We start from the raw sequence: 15440 nt of genomic DNA, 5'->3' as shown, positions 1-15440 counted from the left end.
GCGATTTGAGGTAGACTGGGTCTGTGGTCTGGGTAACTTGCCTGTAGTGCTGAGCAGATGCTGTGAGGAGCTGGGGTTACAGCAGTAGCACATGCAACACATAAACCTCCTATCAGCCAACCTACATACCTAGCATCAAATATAATACAAACCAGGGTCAGATGAACACATCAACTGCAGTATTCTTGAGGTACCGAGAAACATATTCAGTATTAAAGTGTAATATGAGACTCCTTTTCCATGAACGTAAGAAAGAACATTCTATTCCCTCAGTCTGTTTGCTCAATAGATGGTATTAAACCATACTGAAAGCATCAGTAAATAAAGTAAGCTCACTGGCCTTTTGTATTACAGTGTTGATTTTGTTCAAAGTATTCACTGAGCACCATTTGGGAATGATTACTTAGTTTAAATAGGTTTCCAATGCAGCCTCATGGTAAACTCTCCCGTGTGTATATCGTGGCGGTGTTCAATCACCATAGATGCACAGCCTTTCCCCTGCCGTTGCCATGTGCTCAATCCGTTAGCCATCTGATATGAAAATAAATTGTTGTCTGAGCACAATCAAACAAATGTTTCACTTGCGAAACATTAAAATGTGATTAAATGACAGAAACAACTTGTTGGATTACGGTTTAGTTGATGTTGAGGGTGCTAATTGATACACACACACACACACACACACACACACACACACACACACACACACACACACACACACCTTCCCCCTACCCCTTCACATATGCACACACAAGCACAGACACACAACCATTTTAAGAGTCCAGACAAAGTGTTGTGGTAAAAAACCACAAACTGCTCTGTGAAAATGACTTATAATCAGTCATTAGGTTTTAACTGATGGACAAATATTAACCAGGATACCAGGAGAAAACGTTCTCCTCGTTTCCTCACAGTGTTGCCATGGATCTATAGTATCTGCCTGAGACAGAAGCATGGCTGTAGTTAAATATCACATCTTCAAAGGCCCAAACCTCTTGACCCATTTCATAACCAATGCAGCTGTGGCCCAGGTAAGAATTCAAACTGCAGGAAATCATAAAGACAAGAGATTCTGCAGATGCTGGAATTCTTGAGCAACACACAAAATGCTGGAGGAACTCAGAAGATCAGGCAGCATCTAGGGAGGAGGATAAACCATTGACATTTTGGGCTGAGACCCCTCATCAGGACACACATACCGAAACACATACATATCCTGAAACTAATTTAGCTGCTTTATAGAACCTTGGTTGCCTTGTTATAGGAAGGATGTGGAAGCTTTAGAGAGGGCACAAAGGAGATTCGCCTAGATTACAGAGCATGTCTTATGAGGATAAGTTGAGAGAACTAGGGCTTTTTTCTTTGAAGCAAAGGAGGATGAGGGGTGATTTGATAGAGGTGTGCAGATGATAAGAGGCATAAATCGAGTGGATAGCCAGAGACTATTTCCCAGGGCAGAAATGGCTAATAAGAGGGGGCATAATTTTATGATGTTTGGAGGAAAGTATGGGGGGGTGGATTGTCAGAAGCAAGTTCTTAACACAGAAGCTGGTGGTAGAGGCAGATAGATTAGGGGCACTTATGAAATTCCTAGATAGGTACATGGGTAATAGAAAAATGGAAGGCTGTGTAGGAAGGAAGGGTTAGATTGATTTTAGAGTATGTTAAAAGTTTGGCACAATACCATGGGCTGAAGGGCATATACTGTGCTGTAATGTTTTATGTTCAATGTACTACTGTATTATCTTACCGTAGTCAGTAAGTTCTGGGCAAATGGAGCTCATGAACTGTGATTGGCAGCTCATCTAGGAGAAGGAAAACTCGGATCTCAATCCTTCACTGCCTTGCAGCTATACCCACTTCAGGATTAAACTCCAAGGAAAAACCGTAGCTGGTGTCCCTAAGGCAGTCTAACATTGACTTCAAATCACCAAATTTCTTGATGTTCACCTGGCGGAGAATCTCACCTGGTCCCTCAACACCAGCTCTATAGCCAAGAAAGCCCAGCAGTGTCTCTACTTTCTGCGAAGGCTGAGAAAAGTCCATCTCCCACCTCCCATCCTCACCACATTCTACAGAGGATGTATTGAGAGCATCCTGAGCAGCTGCATCACTGCCTGGTTCGGGAATTGCACCGTCTCGGATCGCAAGACCCTGTAGCATGATAGTGAGGTCAGCTGCGAAGATCATCAGGGTCTCTCTTCCTGCCATTACAGACATTTACACCACACGCTGCATCCGCAAAGCAAACAGTATTGTGAAGGACCCCACGCACCCCTCACACAAACTCTTCTCCCTCCTGCCATCTGGCAAAAGGCACCGAAGCATTCGGGCTCTCACAACCAGACTATATAACAGTTTCTTCCCTCAAGTCATCAGACTCCTCAATACTCAGAGTCCAGACTGACATCTACATGACATCGCAGATGATACTAAGATAGGTGGAGTTGTGGATAATGAAGTAGGTTTTCAAAGCTTGCAGAGAGATTTAGGTCAGTTAGAAGAGTGGGCTGAAAGATGGCAGATGGAGTTTAATGCTGATAAATGTGAGGTGCTACATTTTGGTAGGACTAGTCAAAATAGGACATAAATGGTAAATGGTAGGGCACTGAAGAATGCAGTAGAACAGAGGGATCTAGGAATAATGGTGCATAGTTCCCTGAAGGTGGAATCTCATGTGGATAGGGTGGGGAAGAAAGCTTTTGGTATGCTGGCCTTTATAAATCAGAGCATTGAGTATAGGAGTTGGGGTGTAATGTTGAAATTGTACAAAGCATTGGTGAGGCCAAATTTGGAGTATTGTGTACAGTTCTGGTCACCGAGTTATAGGAAAGATGTCAACAAAATAAAGAAAGTACAGAGAAGGTTTACTAGAATGTTACCTGGGTTTCATCACCTGTGTTACAGAGAAAGGTTGAACAAGTTGAGTCTTTATGCTTTGGAACGTAGAAGGTTGAGGGGGGACTTGATAGAGGTATTTAAAATTATGAGGGGGATAGATAGAGTTGACGTGGATAGGCTTTTTCCATTGAGAGTAGGGGAGATTCAAACAAGAGGACATGAGTTGAGAGTTAAAGGGCAAAAGTTTAGGGGTAACATGAGAGGGAACTTCTTTACTCAGAGAGTGGTAGCTGTGTGGAACGAGCTTCCAGCAGAAGTGGTTGAGGCAGGTTCGATATTATCATTTAAAGTTAAATTGGACAGCTATATAGACGGGAAAGGAATGGAGGGTTATGGGCTGAGTGCAGGTCGGTGGGACTAGGTGAGAGTAAGCGTTCAGCACGGACTAGAAGGGCCGAGGTGGCCTGTTTCTGTGCTGTAATTGTTATATGGTTATATGGTTACATCATTTATTATTATATTGTAATTTGTTCTCTACTGTGCCTATTGTCTTGTTTATTAATTATTGTACTGCCCTGCATTGTCCTGTGCAGGTCTGTAGTTTAGTGCAGTTTTTCTTATGTTGTTTTACGTAGTCTAGTGTAGCCTTGTGCTGTCTCACATAGTCTAGTGTAGTTTTGTATTGTTTCATGTAGCACCATGGTCCTGGAGGAACGTTGTTTCATTTTTACTGTGTACTGTACCAGCAGCTTATGGTGGAAATGACAATAAACTTGACTTGACTTGACTTGGTAACTCCTGCAATACCGTTGGTGCCAAACTGTTAGTCTCTGCTGTTCCTTTGGATTCATCTGCATAGGCACCAGCTTGCTCTCCATATCGTATTGCCCTAGTTTGCTTATAGGCTTGTGAATTTTACTTCATTAGACAGCTATGACACAACATCCTTGGTCAACCTGGACAAACAGAGGGCCAAGAAGTCAATAAATCCTTTAGTGACATTAAAAGAACCACTTTAAAATTGTTTTGAATTATATTTATTAGAATTAATTTGGATTTAACAATAAATTATTTAGTACAATGCAGTAAGTTATAAAAGCAGCAGGGAAGCAGTGAAGTGTCTTGTGAACATTAACAGGATCAGTGTGAAATATTTTCACTGGCAATCTGGATGGAAGTTAGCTCAATTGTAGTATTAATTCTGAAACCACTTCCTCATCAGACAAGGCTCTCTTCTGGAAGCTGATAATCATTAATTTTAATTATTTACCCATCCCTTATATCAAATGTTAATTTAGTTTATCCAATACACCATATCGGAGAACTTTGAAAACCCGACCACAAAAGAAAGCTTTGCGCATGCATAAGGGTATGGAATACACAAGGTGTCATGAAAACTTTATTCTTCAACCTGAAACATTCACCTCAACATTTCCAGCGCATGAGAATTTTCGTCTTCCTCTAACACGCAGAGTTCTTTGCAGTCTGTTCTTCAGAGATCTTTGACAATCTGAAAAGAAGCACATTGTGTGGGTGTACTATTCTCAAGAGGCAGTTTCAGATGTGAACATACACTCAGAGGCCATTTTATTAAGTACACCTGTACATCTACTCATTAATGCAAATATCTAGTGGCAACTATTCAAGGCATAAATGTATGCAGACATGGTCAAGAGGTTCAGCTCTTGTTCAGACCAAACTTCGGGATGGGGAATAAATGTGATCCAAATAATTTTGACCGTGGAATGATTGTTGGTGCCAGATGGATGATGAGCATCTCAGAAACTGCTGCTCTCCTGAGATTTTCATGCACAACAGTTTCCAGAGTTTGTAGACAATGGTGCAAAAATGAAAAATATCCATTGAGGGCAGTTCTGTGGGCAAAAACACCTTGTTAATGAGGAAGATCAGAGGAGAATGGCAAGAATGGTTCAAACTGACAGGAAGGTGACAATAAGTCAAATAACCACGTGTTACAATAGTGGTGTGCAGAAGAGCATCCCTGAACATACAACACATCAAAACTTTAAGAGGATGGGCTACATGAGTAGAGGACCATGAACATATATTCAGTGGCAGCTGTACCTAATAAAGTGGCCTCTAAATGTACATCGCTTATTCATTGACTTCTCCAGCAAGGATAATGGGCCTTTTACACTTTTCATCGGAGCGATTGAGACAAGCCGCGGCTTCACTTATCAAAACATTTCTCTCAGAACCAATCAGCACATATCAGATCCAGTTAAGACGGCACCATTAAGTGGTGACTCTTTGCATGCAGCTCCAATGGGAATCATTAAATATTCCCATTAAGGACTACTACAGCTGAGATCCATAGTCACAGCCATGGGTACTTCAGGAAGCAGCGTCATTTTAGAACTTTAAAAAATTTCTCAGTACTCAAAATCAATGGATCCCAGACTGCAGACTCAGGTCGTGAGTGCAGTTCCCCTTTAAGAAAACAGAATTCTGGTTGTTTACAAATACAATTGAAACTCCAAGGCCTTAGACCTTCAATCTGACTATCCTGGTGGTGAATATGCAATCTCTGGAAAATTAAATTGAGGGTCGTCAGGGACTGCTGTGTCCTTTGCTTCATGGAAACATGGCTGACTCCTACCATTTTGAATGCAGGTCTTCATTATCCACCGAAAAGAGAGGACAGCTGAGTCTTTTAAATGTAGAGGAGGTGGGGTATGCCTTATGCTTAACTCATCGTGGTGGTCAGGCATGGGTCTCTGTCCTGCTCACCTGACTTGGAACATCTAGAGGTCAGATGTCATCCTGTTTCTCTGCCAAGGGAGTTTTCTGCCATCACCCTGGTAGGGATGTACATTCCACCTCAGGTCAACTTTCGGCAGACGCTGGAGGAGCTGAGCACTGTGATCAGCAGACATGAAACAGCACATCCTGATGCCTTCCTTATCACAGCAAGGGAGGTATATCAACCAGACCAGCTTGAAGAACTCTGAACAATGACCACCAATGTGTGAAACCACACGAGCCAACACACTTGACCACTGTTATATCACCATCAAGAACATTTACTGTGCTATCCTATGGCCAACCTTTGGAAAGTCCGATCACTTGGCTGCACTTCTATTCCCAACATATAGGCAGAGACTAAAGACCAGAGCACCAGTGGTGAGGACCAAGAAGGTATGGTCAAGGGAGGCAGAGGAGCACTTACATGACTGCTCTGAGTCAGTGAACTGGACAATATTTGTCTTTGAATCTGAATGATTTCATCACAGTTGTCACTGACTTCAAGACCTGTCTGAATGAGTGTGTGGCTTTGAGATCATACTGGGCATACCCAAACCAAAAGTCATGGATGAACCAGGAGATTTGTAGTCTGCTAGATCTGTGGCATTCGAGACTGGTGATGCAGAACTATACAAGAATCAATGGAAGGCTACTTTAAGAGTGAAAAACAGTTCTGATTGAGGTTAGAGACAGAATCAGATGTACATCAGCTCTGGCAGGGGTTGCAGGCGGTTACTTCCTACGAGGTGAAACTGAAAATCTTGAATGGCTGTGATGTTTCATTCCCAGATGAGCTCAACATCATTGATTTGAAAGGGAGAACAAAACTACACCTGTGGGGATCCCTGCAGCATCTGGTGGTACTCTAATCTCTGTCTCAAAGGCCAATGTCAGAACATCTTTCAAGAGCGTGAACCCTTGCAAGGCATCAGGCTCTGATGGTGTACCAAGGCTCTAAGACTCAGTGCCAACTAGCTGGCAGGAGTCTTCAAGGACATCATCAATCTTTCTCTGGTGAGGTTGGAGATTTCCACCAGCTTCAAAAGGGCAACAATTATACCAGTGCCCAAGAAGAGCAGGGTGAGCTGCCTCAGCAACTATCACCCAGTGGCACTCACATCGACTGTAGTGAAGTGCTTTGAGAGGTGGGTCATGACTAGAGTCAACTCCTGCCTAACGACCTGCACCCACTGCAATTTGCCACAGCCGATGGAATCCCATTGGCTCTCCACTCGGCTTGGGATCACCTGGACAATGATAATATTTATGTTGTTGTTGTTGTTCCTTCTCATGCCTTGTGGCGCATTGTGTGGCATTTTTGCCTTCTCAATAGTATCTGGCTGCTTTTTACGAGGCTGAGTTGCTAGCTTGATGCTCAGAGCTGGCCGGATTCCAACTTGGGACTATTTGCCTCGAAGTCCGCTGCTGATGCCACTACACCGCCAGCCGTCTAATATCTATGTGAGGCTGTAGTTTATTGGTTCCCAGCTCAGCATTCAACACAATCATACCCTATGTTCTAATCAACAAGCTCCAAATACTGGGCCTTTGTACCTCCCTCCTTGACTTCCTCACTGGAAGACCACGGTCTGTGTGGATGGGAAATAACATTTCTTTCTCACTGACAATCAACACTGGTGCACCCCCAGGTTCCGTGCTTAGCCCACTGCTCTACTCTCTCTACACTCACAACTGTGTGGCTTGGCGTAGCTCGAATGCTATCTATAAATTTGCTGTCGACACAACTATTGTTGGCAGAACTTCAGGTGGTGACGAAGAGGTATACTGGAGTGAGTTAGATCAGCTCGCTGAGTGGTATTGCAGCAACAACCTTACACTCAACATCAGTAAGACCAAAAAACTGATTAAAAAAATTGAAAGGGGAAGTTGAGGGAACACACAACAATCCTCATCGAAGGGAGAGCAGTGCAAAGGTTAAGTAGTTTCAAGTTCCTGGGTGTCAACATCTCTGAAGATCTATTCTGAGTCCAATATAATAATGTAATTACAAAGTGGCTATATTTCATGAGAACTATGAAGAGACTTTGGTATATCACCAAAGACAGTCTCAAATAATTTCTACAGATTTACCGTGGAGAGCGTTCTAACTGGTTGCATCATCATCATCTAGTCCGGAGGGGCCATTGTACAGGATCAGAAAGAGCTGCAGAAGGTTGTAAACTCTGCCAGCTCCATCATGGGCACTGGTCTCCCCAGCACCAAGGACATCTTCAAAAGGTGATGTCTTCATCATTAAGGACCACCGTTGCCCAGACATGCCCTCTTCTCATTGCTACCATCAAGGAAGAGGTATAGGAGCTTGAAGACACACACTCAATATTTCAAGAGCAGCTTCTTCCCCTCTGTCATTAGATTTCTGAATGGACAATAAACCCCTGAACACTATCTCGCTATTTTTTTCCCTCTCTTTTTGCACTACTTTATTTACTGAGATATAAATAAATAAAGAAAGAAAGAAAGGCATCCGTTAGTCTTGCAAGAACATGGATCTGCGCCTGGAAAGACTTCACTCTCCAGGGTGTAGGCCTGGACAAGGTTGTATGGAAGACCAGCAGTTGCCCATGCTGCGAGTCTCCCCTCTCCACGACACCAATATTGTCCAAAGGCATTAGGACTCATGCAGCTTGGCACTAGTGTCGTCGCAGAGCACTGTGTGGTTAAGTGCCTTGCTCAAGGACACAACATGCTGCCTCAGCTGGGGCTCGAACTCACGACCCTCAGATCGCTAGTCGAGTGCCTTAACCACTTGGTCACGTGCCCACACTTACTGAGATACAGCGTGGAATATATGCTTCCGGCCCTTCGAGCTGCACCACCCAGCAATCCCCCAACTTAATCCTAGCCTAATCAGGGGAAAATTTACAATGACTAATTAACCTACTAACTGGTACATCTTTGGACCATGGGAGGAAACCAGAGCACCAGGAGGAAACTCACATAGTCACGAGGAGGATGTATAAACTCTTTACAGGCAGCAGCAGCAATTGAACCTGGGTCTCAGGTACTGTATGCATTGTGTTAACTACTACTCTACTGTGCTGTATTTTCTAATATACACTTATTGTAATTTATTGTTTTTTTAAAATTATGTATTGCAATGTACTCTGCCACAAAACAAAAAAATTGATGCCAGTGATATTAAATTCTGAACCTCTATATGGCAACTTCCTCAAATGCTTCTTGACCCGTCACTTGCTGGGAAGGGTTAGGGTTAATGAGTTGTGGGGATGCTGTGTTGGTGCTGGAAGAGTGGCGACACTTGCAGGCTGCCAAGCACAGTCTTTGCTGATTAGATGCAAGTGACTCATTTTACTGTATGTTTCGATGTACATGTGACATATCAAGCCAATCAAAAAAAATACAGCAACGAGTGCACCACAGCAGAACGTGCAAAGTATCATGGTCTAGTCTGAGGGAATGCAAAAGGAAATGCTGAAGTGATGACAATGGGAGAGATAGAGTTTAGAGTCTGGGAATGTGGCAGCACCACTGGGAAGGGGATGTGAAAGATCGGGGTTTCATTCATGTAAAGAGTTTCTACATTCTCCCTGTGACTGAATGGGTTTCTTCAATGTGCCCCAGTTTCCTCCCAAATTCCAAAGATTTCCAGATTCGAGTTAGTGTGTTGTGTGATAGCTATGTTGGTGCTGGAAGCATGGCGACGTTTGCTGGCACAATCTTCAGACTGTGCTGGTTGTTGATGCAAAAGATGGATTTCTCTGTATGTTTTGATGTACAGATGCTAAATAAAGCCACTCTAATCTAAAGCATGTTAATAGACTTGGAATCTCTACAATAAAATATTTGGATGCTGTAATATCCATTCCACACCTCATGTAATTGTACTACAATCTCCATGCCCTGTATGATGTGAAAAGTGTTTTGACCAATAAATACAGCTGGTGTTACAGTCACCCAAATAAAGTCTCACTGATGAAGCTTGATTTACTGATGGAAATGTTGTTTTCAGAGAGGATATAAAGGCTTACCTTGTCTTGCATAAGATGACAGTAATGACAACCCCCAAGGCTAACGTGACTACACAGACATAGGCAATCGCACATATTGTTATACCTGGGGAGAAAAATGGACAACAAATCTTTATTGCCTTTAAAATTTTAAATTCTGTAATTCTAATATTATAATTTAAATTTTAGCAGAAAAGGTCATTGCTAGCAGTCTACCATCACCATAAGACTTGTATGCATCCAGGACAGAAAAGGAATTTTCCAGGGCAGGAAAAACCATTGCGGACAGTACCCACCCAAAAACTGCCTTTTCCAAAATTTCCCAGCTGGAACGTGCTATAAGGTATTAAAACAAAAAACTAAACACCATTTTAAAAGGCTCTTCGCTCAGGCAGTTAATCTGATCAATCATCCCAGTTAACACCCCTGCTCCTCTTTCCATTATCTCAGTTTTTGCACTGCATTGTAAACACTTTAAACCACCTTTTAAAATGCTGTTTACATTGTAACTACAAAGCTGGTATTTATGTATTTTTGCACATTTATTCAATTTCTGTACATCTACCCTATTTTATATAATTATTTATTCTTTATTATTGTTGAATGGTGTTTTTTGTTGCATGCTATGTCCTGAACAAAACACCTTAATTCCTAATACATGTAAATTCTTATATGGTGATTAAAGTTGTCCCCTCAACTACTTTAGTCAATTGTCATTAAGTGGCCTCTTTGAAACTAATGAAAGATTCAAAGGGATGTATCACACACGAAAGGTCTGTGAATTATTGTTAGTGCTCTATGCATGTTGGAAATACTTTTGATGTCTCTCATGTGGAATAGCATTGATTGTCTTTACCCCATCAGTACTATACTTTCATTGTGAGACAGTGAGAATAGAACAAGTAAGAGAAAGGAAGATCGATTACTTTTCATTAATGTGAAGTTCAGTCCTGAATACTCTGAAGCCACTTAATCTCCAGGTTTACCTATAACGAAGACAGTGAAATTGCCTGTTTCTTTGGCATGGTGAATAGTTATCATATGGCCGTCACCTTTTGACCTCTTCCCTGATGCCTTAAGGCAGTGCAAGCCATTTAAATCAGGAATGCCCTATAAAGATAATAAATTGCCAAGAAAGAAAATGATTATTTATAAAGGTAGTAAAACTGAAAAGAAGATGGGGCAATCTAAAGTTCAAAGTAAACAGCACATTGATTTATCTTAGGCCTGCTTTAATGCCCTGTGTTTAAGACTGCTGACTTTGAGAAAGACTCCCCTCTCCTAAGTGACACAGGCTGGGCAGATTGCCATGAGGAAAGTTGATTCCATAGTTTACAGACTTGACCGTAAATAACAAACACCTGGTTTAACTTTTTCTAACCCTTCTACAAGGGCTTCTGAAAGACTTTGTTCATTAGATTTTTATTGGAATTCCATATGCAGTTCATAATAAAAGACCATTAGGGGAAATAATAAGACCATAAGACATTGGAGCTTTTGCTCATCTGTAGATGTTCTTCACCAGGATTATATTCAAAAGCCAAATGCTACTTTGTGCTCTGATAAGACCATAGAAGCAGAATTAGGCCATTCGGCCCATTCGCCTGCTCTGCCATTTGATCATGGCTGATTTATTTTTCCTTCTCAACCCCACTCCTCTGCCTTCTCCCCACAACCTTTGCCAGCTTCATTAATCAAGAACTAATCAAACTCCACTTTAAATGTACCCAATGACTTGGCCTCCTTAGCTATCTGTGGCTATGAATTCCATAAACTCACCACTGTCTAGCTAAAGAAATTCTTCCTCATAAAGGCTGCTTTAAGTCATAGTCATAGTCATACTTTATTGATCCCAGGGGGAAATTGGTTTTTGTTACAGTTGCACCATAAATAATAAATAGTAATAGAACCATAAATAGTTAAATAGTAATATGTAAATTATGCCAGTAAATTATGAAATAAGTCCAGGACCAGCCTATCGGCTCAGGGTGTCTGACCCTCCAAGGGAGGAGTTGTAAAGTTTGATGGCCACAAGCAGGAATGACTTCCTATGACGCTCTGTGCTGCATCTCGGAGGAATGAGTCTCTGGCTGAATGTACTCCTGTGCCCACCCAGTACATTATGTAGTGGATGGGAGACATTAACCAAGATGGCATCCAACTTGGACAGCATCCTCTTTTCAGACGCCACCGTGACAGAGTCCAGTTCCATCCCCACAACATCACTGGCCTTTCGAATAAGTTTGTTGATTCTGTTGGTATCTGCCACCCTCAGCCTGCTGCCCCAGCACACAACAGCAAACATGATCACACTGGCCACCACAGACTCATGGAACATCCTCAGCATCGTCTGGCAGATGTTAATGGACCTCAGTCTCCTCAGGAAATAGAGACGGCTCTGACCCTTCTTGTAGACAGCCTCAGTGTTCTTTGACCAGTCCAGTTTATTGTCAGTACGTATCCCCAGGTATTTGTAATCCTCCACCACGTCCACACTGACCCCCTGGAGAAATCGTAAAAAGTGCATTTTCCTTTCTCAGCAAACTAAAACAGAAATATTTTCAGGCACGCTGGCCTGGATTTGTGTTCAATGCAAACATTTATTAGTTTATCCTGTGCCTGTGGTGGTGAATTGGATAGTTTATGAGTGAATGAGTGAGTTTCAGGGAGACTTAGGTGTTCTGGTACAGGAGTTGCTAAATGTTAAGAGGCAGCTCTCACTGCCTCGGTGAAGCAGCAGCATAGTCAAGCACCCCATACACCCCAAGTATTCTCTCTTCTCCCCCTTCTCATCAAGCAGAAGAAACAAAAGTTTGAAAGCACATACCACTCTGCAGTGAAGGAGGATGCAAGGTGACTTGGTAGAGGTGACTGGAGGAAAGTACAGTGGGGATGACAGAATTAAGTTTTTAAACAAAGAGTGGTGTGTGTGTGGAACAGCCCGCCTGGAGTGGTGGTAGAGGCTGATAACCAAGTAACCAACCAAGTACTTCAGCACTTTCCGGGTACTGTATTTCACCCAGAGTTAATCTGCCTAGTTACAGGGAGAACTTGCATACTACACACAAACAGCTCCTCTGCACCCAAGTCTCCAGCCCTGCAAGGCAGCAGCCTGATCTGCTGTTCCTTAGCTGCTCCAGCATGAATTAGAATTCAATATTCAAGATTCAAATTTGTTTAATCTCATTTCAAGTACACAAGTGTAAAGCAGAATGAAATAATTGTTACTCCAGATCTAATGCAGCACAAGTAAAGACTCAATTAGATAAATAAAACAATAGTAAAAAAATCACTATATATATATATATATATATAGATACATAAGAAAGCTTATATACATAGATTAATTGTATTGACTTTAATTTGGCATTCAATACTGTGATCCCCTGCAAGCTGATCACCAAACTTCGCCAGCTTGGTATCAACTTATCCTTCTGTAATTGGACCTTGGACTTGCTGACTAACAGACCCCAATCAGTTAAGTTAAACAATCTCTCCTCCTCCACTTTCACCCTGAACACTGGCATGCCTCAAGGCTGTGTACTGAGCCCTCTTCTGTACTCCCTTTTCACCTATTACTGCATTCCTGTACATGGTTCTAATTCCATAATCAAGTTCACAGACGACACCACGGTGGTTGGTCTGATCAGAGGGGATGATGAGACGGCCTACAGGGTCGAGGTCCAGCACCTGGCTGTGTGGTTGTGCCGACAGCAATCTGGCCCTTAACACTCAGAAGACCAAGGAGATCGTTGTGGACTTCAGGCATGTCAGGAGTCACACTCACCTCCCCATCTACATCAACAGAACTGTAGAGGAGCGTGTATCAAGCTTCAAATTCCTTGGTGTCCACGTTTCCGAGGATCTCACCTGGTCCCTGAACTCCTCCATCCTGATCAAAAAGGCGCAGTAGTGCCTTTATTTCCTGCGGAGCATGAAGAAAGCTCACCTCTGTCCTAGGATACTGATGGACTTTTACTGCTGTACCACTGAGAGCATACTCACCAACTGCATCTCAGTGTGGTATGACAATTGTCCCGTATTGGACCGCAAAGTACTCCAGCATGTGGTGAAAACTGCCCAGCGGATTATCGGCACCCAATTGCCCACCACTGAGAACATCTACCATAAACGCTGCCTGGGCAGGGCGAAAAGCATTATCAGGGATGCATCTCACCCTAACCATGGACTTTTTATTCTCCTCCCATCCGGTAGGCGCTACAGGAGCCTCCGCTCCTGCTCCAGCAGGCACAGGAACAGCTTCTTCCCTGAGGCTGTGACACTGCTGAACCTCACATCACAGCGCTAAGCAGTATTGCACCCATATTGGACTGTCTCAGTACTTTTATATTTGTGTGCTGTAGCACGTTTTTTATTCGCAGTTATTTTGTAAATAACACTTATTCTTTGCACTTCTGGTTAGATGCTAAATGCACTTCATTGGCTTTGTATCTGTACTCGGCACAATGACAATAAAGTTGAATCTAATCTAATCTAATCTAATCAGAGATTGCCACGAGGTACAAGACTCTCTGTACATAAGATGACTGACAGGAAATGATGAAGTAGTGGCATTGGGGGGCTGTGGAGAGGTAGGCTAGTGGGTGGAAAAAGTAACTGGTAGTCCTTGTGTGGATGCTATGTAGCATCCTCCTGAATGGGAGTGGGACAAACAGTTCATGAACAGGATGGGTGAGGTTCTTCATGATGTTACTGGGCCTTTTTCCAGCACCTTCTGTATACACTATACATTCTTGATGGCAGATAAGCTGGTACTGGTGATGTGCAAGGCAATTTTGACTATCCATTGTCGAGTGATTGTGGAAAAGTTTGGAATTCTACTCGATATCGGGAATACATCTTACATTTTATATATATGTATAAAATTATTGTGTTCTTTATTTTCAGAAGGAAACCGGAGGTGCATGAGTCAGTAGTCATCAGAGGATCAGAGATGGAGAGGATCAAAACTTTCAATTCCTGAGTGTCACTATCTCAGAGGACCTGTCCTGGACCCATCATACAAATATAATTGCAAAGAAAGCACAACAGCATCCCTACTTCCTCAGCAGTCTATGGAGATTTGGTATGTCATCAAAAACCTTGGCAAAATTCTGTAGATGTGTGGTTGAAAGTATGTTGACTGGCTGTATTACTGCCTGGTATGGGAACACCAATGCCTTTGACTGGAAAACCAGCTTCCATCATCAATGATCTTCCCCACTCAGGCCATGCTCTTTTATTGCTGTTGCCATCAGGTAGAAGATACAGGTGCTTCAGGACTGGCACCACCAGGTTCAAGAATAGTTACTACCCCATCAGGCTCTTGAACAAAAGGGGATAACTACAATTATTATATTTCTGATGTTCCCACAACCGATGGTCTCTCTTTAAGATCTTCATCTTGATATTTCATGCTCGTTATTTATTGACACTTCATTATATTTGCATTTGCATAGTTTGTTGTCTATTGATCCTATTTACAGTAACTGTTCGATAAATTTGCTAAGTATGCCCATAGAAAAAAATAATCACAGGGTTGTATGTGGTGACATGTATATACTCTGATAATAAATTTTACTTTGAACTTATTGTGGTTTTTTTGTGCTGTATCAGATCTGGAGAAGAATTATTTTGTTCTCCTTTACACTTGTGGACTGGAAAGGACATTAAACAATTGCCTTCTTGAATTCAATTATGAAAGCTTCATCACGAATTCTGTTGACTTTCCCGTGTGATCTAATGATGGGTCACGTCAAAGCTATTCTGACCATAACATTCAAGGCAAGTGGAATTCAGGAATAATTGATACAGTTTCAAGCCTTTGGTGTTGCCTTTTGCTTT

At 42.3% G+C, this 15440-nt stretch overlaps 1 protein-coding gene across 2 annotated transcripts in view; it reads left to right on the top strand.

Moving 5' to 3' along the window:
- hmgcll1 (3-hydroxymethyl-3-methylglutaryl-CoA lyase like 1) overlaps positions 1-14635 on the top strand; it is a 149920-nt gene extending 135285 nt beyond the window's left edge. The window contains exon 9 of one of the 2 annotated variants that reach the window (XM_063071497.1): positions 14505-14635. In XM_063071497.1, the coding sequence (XP_062927567.1) occupies positions 14505-14525 (21 nt within the window). In that variant the 3' untranslated portion in view covers positions 14526-14635. The remainder of the gene's footprint in view (positions 1-14504) is intronic. The other variant, XM_063071480.1, reaches the window with a different exon arrangement.
- The last annotated feature ends 805 nt before the right edge of the window (positions 14636-15440 follow it).

Source organism: Mobula hypostoma, chromosome 2 (assembly GCF_963921235.1).
Source record: "Mobula hypostoma chromosome 2, sMobHyp1.1, whole genome shotgun sequence".
NCBI lineage: Eukaryota > Metazoa > Chordata > Chondrichthyes > Myliobatiformes > Myliobatidae > Mobula > Mobula hypostoma.
The sequence above is the reverse complement of the archived record's forward strand: the minus strand, read 5'-3'. Positions and strand labels throughout refer to the sequence as shown.